At 54.1% G+C, this 10165-nt stretch overlaps 1 protein-coding gene across 2 annotated transcripts; it reads right to left on the bottom strand.

The window, feature by feature from the left end:
* On the bottom strand, positions 42-8838 carry DDX39A (DEAD-box helicase 39A). Of its 2 annotated transcripts, none has more exons than XM_005682257.3 (11): positions 8493-8838; positions 4323-4531; positions 4065-4192; positions 2813-2905; positions 2268-2451; positions 1479-1597; positions 1018-1149; positions 813-922; positions 568-712; positions 306-453; positions 42-195 (listed from the first exon to the last, which is right to left on the bottom strand). In XM_005682257.3, the coding sequence occupies exons 2-11, from the start codon at positions 4528-4530 to the stop codon at positions 179-181; spliced, it is 1284 nt and encodes a 427-aa protein (XP_005682314.1). In that variant the 5' UTR covers position 4531; positions 8493-8838; the 3' UTR covers positions 42-178. The 2 variants fall into 2 exon arrangements, with proteins under 2 accessions (XP_005682314.1, XP_005682313.1); XM_005682256.3 differs by having other exon boundaries at positions 4323-4534; positions 8493-8613.

The raw sequence follows: 10165 nt of genomic DNA, 5'->3' as shown, positions 1-10165 counted from the left end.
ATGCAGTGAGCTGACAAAAACACACACTGTGGGAGCCAGACTTCCATAATAAAAATGTATTTTTGCACAAATCTACAGCTTTTAAACAGTAAAATGAAAGGCCCAGTGTTGCCTAGAAAGAGGACTTGAAGCAGCAGCACGTGGGAAGTAGAGCGGCTCTGGTCGTCAGGGCATGTGGTTACCGGCTCTGCTCAACTGTGAGACACACACGGGGGACGGGGGAAGCCAGTGAGGAGGGGGCGGTGAGGATAGGCCCCACCACTGTCCCCCCACCCCGGCACCCCAGCCCTGTCTGAGCCACTTACTGTATGTGGAGATGTCAATTTCTTCTGGAAGCTCTGCCACGTTCACTTCAAACCGGTCCTGGACATCATTGAGGATTTTGGCATCGTTCTCGTCAGACACGAAAGTAACGGCCAGGCCTTTGGTACCGAAGCGACCCGCACGGGCCACCTGCAGGGAGACAGGAGCAAGGGTCAGGCTGAGAACAGACAGACAGAGGTCCCCATCCAACACCAACGCTGAGAAAGGAGAAGGAGGGAAGGGACAACCCCGGGGGCCACTCACACGGTGGAGGTAGGTGTCCGAGTCCTCAGGCATGTCATAATTGAAGACGATGTTGACGCGCTCAATGTCCATCCCTCGGCCGAACAGATTGGTGGCCACCAGGATCCGCCGCTGGAAGTCCTTGAACTGCTGATAGCGCGACAGGCTAGGTGCGAGGGGAACAAGGGGTGCCCATCAGACACGGGGACCCTGGGGGGCATCCCCTCCACGGGGCCTGCCAGGGGCTGAGCGCGGCCCGCACTCACCGCTCCTCCTGAGCCATGCCCCTGTGGATGGCAATAGCTGGGAAGTTCTGTTCCACCAGGAGCTGGGCCAAGGCCATGCAGCGCTGCACTGACTTCACAAAGATCACAACCTGAGAGGGAGGGAGGGGCAGACCTGGGTCAGGGCCAGAATCCCTCCCCCAGGCCGAGAACCCCAGCACAGGCCACGGGAGTGCAGAAGCATCACCTGGTTAAACTCCAACACATCCAGGAGGTCGAAGAGCTTGCGGTTCTTCTCACTGTCCTTGAGTTTCACGTAGTACTGCTGTAGCCCGTGCAGCGTGAGCTTGGTCTCGTCGTCCACAAACACCTCCATGGGCTGTGCAGGGAGGAGAGCAGGAAGAGCCAGGCGGGGCTTACTTCTGGGCCTTCTGCCTGCCCAGAACCTTCCAAAAGCGACTCCGTGGCTGCAATACTTCCAAGAGGCCTCTGTACCCCCAACACTTGTCTCCCAATAGCTGGATCTAAGGTCCGGCCTGGTTCAGGTGTAGACCAAGCTCTCAGCTCCCAGTTTGACAAGAGAGGAAGAGGCTCCGCCGGCCTTCCAGCATGCTTGTGCCATGAGGGCAGCGTGGATGTTGGGGAGCGGCGAGAGCCTGCACCCTCGGAGGCCGAAGCTACCGCACTGAGCTCTCCGCCATTACTCACATCTTGCATGAACTTCCTGCACACGGGTCGGATCTCCTTGCTCAAGGTGGCGCTGAACATCATGCACTGCTTCTCGTGGGGGGTCAGGCGGAAGATTTCCTGCACGTCCCGCCGCATATCTGGCAAGAAATGGGGCGTGAGCGCCTGCCAGACCATGACCCCCACCCAAGACCGGATCCAGTCCCTCCCAACCTGTGCCAGGGAGCCGCTGGCCCCATGACAAGGGTGGTGTGAGCGCAGACTGGCCGGAGGAGGGAACCCCAGGTGCCTGAGGGTCTGGACTTAGGGTAATAAGCACAGGCGCGGGAGGAGCGGCAATCCACTTACACGCTGCCAGAGCGGAGCAGCCGTGCCAGCGCGCCTCCAGCCACGCTTCAGGGTGGGGAGCCTGAGGCAGAGACAGCCGCTGGAGTGAGAGCTGCAGCCGCCTCCCAGGCACAAGCCCCAGTTCCCACCAGCCCTGTCAGGGCTCCCTGAGTGCAGGCGGGGGCCTAGAGCTAAACCAGCAGTCGGCAAGGCCACGGTCCTCGGCTAACATGGACATGTGCCCAGACACGGCTTATCTTGGGCCATGTGGTCCCACTCCAAGATCTAGCTCAGAAGCCGCAGTTCACTCTGCCAAATGCCAGGATTTGCCCGCAAATCTGTTTCCAGGAGACCTGACTGCCGGCCACCCACACGACCCCACTCTGGGGAAACCTCTGGCCTGCCCTCTCAGGGCCTGGCTCTGAAGTCTGGGGGATGCTGCAAGGGGCCTCCACAGCCCGCAGACCCAGCGCAGACACTCACCCAGCTGCTCCAGCATCTTGTCGCACTCATCCAACACGAAGTGCTTCACATTCTTCAGGTTGAGGCTCCTATTGCGCACAAGTGCCAGGATCCGGCCCGGCGTCCCCACCACCACGTGGGGACAGTTCCTCTTCAACACCTCCTCATCCTTCTTGATGGACAGGCCCCCAAAGAACACAGACACCTATGCGGGCGGAAAGCTGCTGTCAACCATCTAGTGGCCGAAAGCTCACACCCAACTCTTGTGACTGCGGCCACTCAGTTCACAACCCTGAGAAGCCCCCACCGACACCCCAGACCTGGTGCCTGGGTACAGGAGAGGCCTGAGCCTGGCCCCAGCTCCACTGAAAAGCAGCCCCAGGACTGAGACTGGCACAGGCCTCTGGGGGCCATTCATAATTCATCAGGCTTTTAAGGAGCGTAAACCACCACAGACCTCAGAGGCAGCCGCTGCAGCCAAGCCTGGTTAATGCCGGCTGGGCCAGCGCCGTGGCCAGCAAGGCTACAGAGGACCACGTGATGCCTCACTCGGCCTGGGGACTCACCTTGACGCTGGGCATGTATTTGGAGAAGCGCTCGTACTCCTTGCTGATCTGGAAGGCCAGCTCTCGAGTGTGGCACATCACCAGGACCGTCACCTGTGGGGCAGAGACCCTCAAGGCAATGTCCGAAGTCCTCCCCTGGCCAGAGCCCACCCTGGTGCTGGTCCCCTGGCAGCCCCCACCCCTTTGGGCCACTGGAAGGTCCAGTCCACATGGCCCCATCTTCTCCCAGTCTATCAGCTGCTGCTCACTCCCTGTATCATATTTTTTTCCCTAGCAGGTGATAAGACTTACTGTTTGTTGTTTTTGTTTACTCCCTCAGTCACATCTGACTCTTCGACCCAATGGACTGTAGCCCATCAGGCTCCTCTGTCCATGGTTGCCATTTCCTCCTCTAAGGGATCTTCCTAACCCAGGGACTGAACCTGCATCTCCTGCACTGGAGCCACCAGGAAAGCCCTCCCTACATCTCCTTATAGCTACTCAGATGTGTCCCCCAGGCCAGGGAGACACCTAGCTAACAGCTCCATGCTAACAGCTTCCCGAGCCTGCCCTCTGGCTGGCCTATGACCACCAGGGAGAGGCTACCACACCTTCCTGGCCCACAGTGCCAAGGACTGAGACCACACCACGGCGTCCCATGAAACCCTGCCCTCCGAGACCACCCACCCTAAGGTCAGTAACAAGGGTGCAGGCACTCACACCACCCAGGGAGGTGTGCCCCAGCATGTCAGGAACAGCACACCTGCACGCACCCCAGCTACCCCCTCAGAACAGTGAGCTACAACATTCAAGCACGAGAAGACAACTGTGTCCTGTCGGCAATAAAAGCAGTAACGAAACTGTGCTCAGTGTAAGGACACCTTCCTGTACGTGCACGACCCAGGAAAGCACATGCGCAAGCAACAGCCATCTTGCCGGGTGGTCAGACCGGGCACGTCTCAGTTTTTCCTCTTGGCTTGTCATTTTTGGGGTGATATTGGTTAACAACTAAGTGTGTGTGTGCTAAGTTGCTCACTTGCATCTTACTCTTTGCGACGCCATGGACTGTAGCCTATGAGGTTCCTCTGTTCATGAGATTTTCCAAGCAAGAATACTAGAGTGGGTTGCCATCTCCTATTCCAGTAGAACTAAGTACCGTACTTAATTTTAAAAGTCCACAAAGAGGAGGCAGGAACAAGGATTTTTAACAAGAGGATCCATGATTCCTGCTGCATCAGGAAGCTGGGGCCTAGCAGGGAGGGTGTCCACCCACCTGTCCGTTGACGGGCTCAATCTGCTGCAGAGTGGCCAACACAAAAACCGCTGTCTTGCCCATCCCTGATTTGGCCTGGCACAAGATGTCCATGCCCAGGATGGCTTGCGGAATACACTCGTGCTGGACTGAGGGAAGAGAGCACATGAGCTATCAGAAACCAGACGGACGCTCCCTCCGTGCAGGCCCCTCACCTGAGGGGACCACGCCGAAGTAGTGAGAGGAGAGCCGAGGAAGGGAGGACCCAGGGATGCGTACCCTCTGATGGATGCTCAAAGCCACAGTCCACTATGGCCCTCAGGAGCTCTGGCTTCAACAGAAAGTCCCGGAAGCCAGAGCTGTGGATGGAAACATAGGAACCCTTAACGTCTTTCTTGGGGGGAGGTGGAGCGCTCTCTGGAGGTGCCTGGGGCTCTTCATCTTCCTCATAATCCAGAAGCTCGTTTTCCACATCCTGTTCCGCCATGCTACTGAGAACAGAAGAGGGGGAACAGGGCTCAGAGAAGCAACAACGGTGACTGACGCAGGCAGGAAAATTCCCAGAGTGAGGGGGAAGAGGGAGCCGGCTGCACAGAAGCTGCGAGCTGCTGACACAAGTCTGAGGCGGGTGAGGTCCTGGGGTCAGGTCTGGCCGCCTGGCCACTGAAGCCAAGACCGGACCTCATTCTCCCATCTCTCTCTAACTCACCTCCGCCACTGACTCCAACAGCAGGTCCCACTACTCCAGCTATGTGGCACTTCCCAGCTTCCAACTATTGTGCCCACCTCTCCACCACCCTCCACTGAGCTGCCTCACCTCTCCCTGGGACCCTTCAGGACACAACCACAGGTGTACCAAGTGAAACCCCAATTCCTGTCCACTTGCAACCTCCCTCACTGGCCCCTGCCCACCCCATTCCATGCCACCCCCAGCCTCATTTGGCTGCTGATACTCACTGAGCCTCTAACCCCCTCTCAGGTCACCCAGCCCCACAGGCATGACTCTGCTGCATTACTTCTGGTCTCTGAACAAATAAATGCCTCCTTCTCAGCTTTAAGGTCTCAGCTCTACTGAATAGCCTCAGACCACCTAGTCTCAAGGACTCCCCTCCCCCTTCACTCCCCAAGGACCCCACCCTGAGCCTGGAGATGCAACTGCCAGGATGCTGGAGAGATGGGAGCTTGTGAGCTCGCCAGTGTCTACCCAGCCCCAGCTGCTCCTGCTATTTGTGGTTTGCACAAGGGAATAATTAAGTGCTCTCATGAAAAGACCTCCCATTGGGCCTGGAGCCAGTAAGAATACAGCCAAGATGGTAAAAAGAATTAATACAAAGTGCGATCACTTCCTGGCTTCATTTAATTCAGACACACAGAGCACCTAGTGGGTGCAGGCTACAAGGGACCCAAACATGAGAATACTTTTGTCCTCCCTGTTGCACCCCGGCCTCCAGTCAAGGGGGTGGTTGTTGCTGTCATTTAGTTGCTAAGTCGTTTCTCTTTGTAACCACATGAACTGCAGCTGGCCAGGTTTCTCTGTCCATGGGATTTTCCAGGCAAGAATACTAGAGTGGGTTGCCATGCCCTCCTCCAGGGGATCTTCCCGACCCGGGGACTGAACCCACATCTCCCGCATTGGGAGGCGGGTTCTTTACCATTCAGCCCTCAGGGAAGCCCAGTGTAAGGGGTGGAAGTGCTAAAAATAGTCCCTCTTCCTGAGATGGATCTTGACGGTCCCAGGCCCAATTTGTGGCCCTTTTGCCACTCATCCTCTGTGAGTATGCAGCCCCAGGGCCTTAACCACCTCCGTGCGGCCTTTCTATGGACAACCTCTCCCCTCAACCCGCATCTGAGAAAAGGCAACTCCATTCTCTGAACTGTTCTGTCTTTTCTCTTTTCCTGTCCCACAGCCAATAAAGCCAAGCAGGTCAATCAGGCCACTTCTCACCCCTGCTACGTCACTGGCTCTCAGGCCGCCATCACCTTTCTTTTTATAGAGCAGCTTTATGGAGACATTCACATGCCATACAAGGCACTGTTGAAAAGGCACATTTTATTGGTTTCTTGTGCAGTCGTAAATACTTTCAACTGCTGCCACAATCATCTTTAGCACACATTTCCTCATGTCAATAAGACTGAATCCTTAGGCTACCATCCTGTGCCCCCCCAACTTACTTTGGCAACCACTAATCTACTTTCTTTTTGTGAATCTGCCTCTCTGGAACATTTCATATAATGGAATCATACAACATGTGATAGTCTGACTTCTTTTACTCACATAATATTTCAAGGTTCCTCTACAGTGCGGCCATGTATCAGTACACCATTCCTTTTTGTGGCTGATGAATATTCCTTTTTACTGGAATACTTCAGTTCGTTTTAGCCATTGTCAGCTGATAGCCACTTAGGCACTGTCACCTCTTGCCTGGATTATGCCAAAAGCCACCTTGTTGGGCTCCTTGCTTTCCATCTCCCACTCCCCCCTCAATGCCCCTCAGCTGCTGGAGGGAGCCTAAAAAAGCTAAGTCAGAGAAAGCCGCTCCTCTGCTCAACGCCCTCCACAGGATCCCACTGTGTTCAGAGTACAACAGAGTCTTCACCACAGCCTATCAAGCCCAGCACAACCTGACTCCCTCTATACTCAGTTTGTCGCCCCCGTCACCCTTACACACAGGCCTTGCTGCTGAGCCTCAAACATGCCTCAGCACCTTTCAACTTGCTTTTCCCACTTTTTTCAGACCTCTGTTGTTTCAAAAAGGCGTTTTCCATTGTGTTTAGTCACTCTGTCGTCTCCAACTCTTATTGACACCATGGACTGTGGCCCACCAGGCTCCTCTGTTCTTAGGATTTTTCAGGCAAAAATACTGGAGTGGGTTGCCATTTTCTCCTCCAGGGGATGTTCCTGACCCATGGATCAAGCCCCCATCTCTATGTCTCCTGCAATGCAGGCAGATTCTTTACCCACTGAACATCAGGGAAGCTGTTCTGTTGTTCCAAAAAGGCATATTCCAAAGTTGGGTCCAACTTAAAAAACACCCCCTCCAGTCACGCCAGCCCAGCACCCAGAACAGCACCTAGTACATAACAAGTAAGCACTCAAGAGCAAATGACTGAATGAATGGAATCAGAATCGGGGCCTCAAGGCAGAGTTTAGGGGCTAAGCAAGTATCCTTATGGGATTCTTGAAAGAGGCAATCCGATACAAGTACTGAGGATTCCTACTGGTGAAAACAGGAAGGCTCACTTCAAGCATCAAAGAGAAGAAAAGGCACCAGCAAAGGGCGGTCCAGAAACCACTAGTCTAAACCCTTTCAGGGGTTGGAAAGAACTGGCTGCTTGAAGCAAGAGGCAGAAAACCAAGCTGGTTAGGCCCAGAGCATTCATACTTAATTCGCTGAACAATAAGAAATCGCTGATTAGGTTTTTAGTTGTGACTCAATCAGGATTTGCTCAAGACCAAGTTACTCCAGAGAAGATGGAGTAAGTTAAGGGACCAGCAGCAGGGAAAACCAGACACCAAATCAAAGAGGGTTAACCACGGTGGGAGCACTGTTAGAGAGGGAAAAGAGGGTGGATCACCCTACAGGGAAGGACCAACCCCTGGGGGAGCCTTCGACATAAAAGACGCAACGTCGTCTACTCTGGGCTTAAAACCCGGAAAGAGATGCGCATTCCAAAAAATAAGAGAAGAGTTCGAAGAAACTCTTTTTGTTTTAATGGGGAGACAAATTTAATGACAGACTAAGCTTGACACACAAAAATTTCTAGGACTGGCTAGACAGAACCTAAAAATCAAAACAAATTAGATCAGGACAGGATTTGGCGCTGTTTGCTCCACCCAGAAAAGGTGGCAGAGGCCCCAAGAGCTGATCAACTTGAAAGCTGACAGACGACTAAGTAACAACTCAGAGCCTTTCGCGTACCCTTTTCACCCTGAAGTGCCCCCCAAGAGAATTTTCATTTAAGACTTTGTTCCTTACTGGAACATCACTTTTTGCCCTACATCTCTGGAACCACGAATCCACTCCCCCGAAACGCAAAGCAAGAACGGAGGAAGAGTCTTTCGATCTTGAAGATCGCCACGTCTACCAGCTCCGGCTTCGCGCTCCGCGGCCCCAGACCCCCGCGTCGCCTCCTGACCCCTCCCCAAATCGTCTCGGGCTTCCAAGAACAGGCAGACTCTGCCCCAAGGTGGGGTTTAGCCTGCAGGCGGCCATGACAGCCCCTCCCGGAAGCGGACCCGTACCCGCGCGCCAACGGCCGGTCTGCCCCTCGCGCATGCGCCCTAACGCCCAACGGCCGCCAACGCGCACTCCGGCCACCCCAACCGCCCCGCCTCCCCTTGTCTCGCGCCCGGTCTCCTTCCCTCAACTCCTGGCGTCTCCTATCTCCCGCTCGCCCGCCGATCCGACGTCTCCGCACCGCGGCCCCGCGCCTGGGCCAGCCGCTCACCTGATTCCTCGTTCGCTTCCCCGTGCTGCGAAGAGAACACCCGGCTCCGGTTACCGTTCTCGCGCCCCGACACGCGCTGTTGCGCTTCCTGCCTCCTGGGTCCGACTGCGGCTCAGCTCACTGGACCGCTCGCTTTTCATTCAATAGAGGCGGAAGCGATGATTGGATTCTGCGGAAGGCGTCTGGAGGCTATTGGTGGAGGGGGGAAAAGGGCGTGCCTCATACCTCCGATTCATTGGTCAATCAAAAAGTAGGCGCCGGAGTGGGCTGACCGAAGCGGGCGTCTGCGAGCGTACCGTCACGTGGTCGAGGTTGTAACCCGCTCGTGTGCCACCATATTTAGTACGGGCAACCGAAGCCGTGATGTGAGCCCAGGGTGAGTGTCTCGCCCTTAGGAAATATGGTCTCTATGCTGAGGAAAGAAGTTTTTGAAGTGGTCCTGCAGTGTAGAGGTTCTGAAAGGGTTCTGAGAAGGCTAGGGAGCTTGGAATGATACCAGCCTTTTTATCCTGCCCTGAGTTGAGCGTTCCCATGAGTTCTGATGATTGATACCCGAGTGACAATTGCCCGGTGCAGTTAGAGAACATTTCCGTCACCACAGAAAGTTCTGTTGTGTTCCTCTCAAGTCAGCCACACCCCTTTCCTCCCTCCTGCCCCAACCAGGCAACCACTATGTTTATTTCTATCACTATAATCTTGTCTGTTCTTGAATTTCATACAAACAGAATCATGCAGAAGATTGTCTTTTGTGTCTGGCTTCTGCTCAACAAAATGTTTGGAGATTTTCCACATTGCTGTACATAGCAATATTCCTTCTTTTTTACTCCTGAGTAGTATTCCACTCGGAGAAGGCGATGGCACCCCACTCCAGTACTGTTGCCTGGAAAATCCCATGGACGGAGGAGCCTGGTAGGCTGCAGTCCATGGGGTCGCTAAGAGTCGGACACGACTGAGCGACTTCACTTTCACTTTTCACTTTCATGCATTGGAAAAGGAAATGGCAACCCACTCCAGTGTTCTTGCCTGGAGAATCCTAGGGACGGGGGAGCCTGTTGGGCTGCCGTCTATGGGGTCGCACAGAGTAGGACACGACTGAAGCGACTTAGCAGCACCAGCAGTATTCCACTGTGCGGCTGTTCCACAGTATAGCCAATGTAGTTTCTCCATTCACTTATAGATAGACATTTTTTCTCCAGTGTTTGGCCGTTATTAATAAATCATATACAAACATTTTTGTGAAAACGAATTTACCTCTCTAGGGCAAATAGCTGGGAGTGAAATGGTGAGTGGAAGGTCATGTGAGTGTTCAGCTTTAGTAGATCCTGACAGATTTCTAAGTGGTTGTTCCACTTTACATTCTCACTAGCACCCTGTGAAAGTTCCAGTGATTCTTAATTCTTGCCATACCTGGTAGTGTCAGTCTTTTCTCAGCTATAGGAGATTTGGGGGGTGGGAAGGAGGAAGAAAAGTAAGTAGGGCAAACTCCATAAGCCTGCTCCAGCTTTTCAGTCTCCCTAAGCCCTTGACACAATTAAATCTTTGTCCACAGTTTTCCAAAGAGGTTCAGGCATTTCAGTTTTCATTTAGTATAAAGCTATCGCAGGGTCCGTGTCTGAGACAAATTCAGAGCTAAAGTCATCACAGGTATAACTTCAGTCAAAAAGCCCAATGAA

This window comes from Capra hircus, chromosome 7, assembly GCF_001704415.2.
Source record: "Capra hircus breed San Clemente chromosome 7, ASM170441v1, whole genome shotgun sequence".
Classification (NCBI taxonomy): Eukaryota; Metazoa; Chordata; class Mammalia; order Artiodactyla; family Bovidae; genus Capra; species Capra hircus.
Note: the sequence above shows the minus strand (reverse complement) of the source record. Positions and strands in the feature narration are given on the sequence as shown.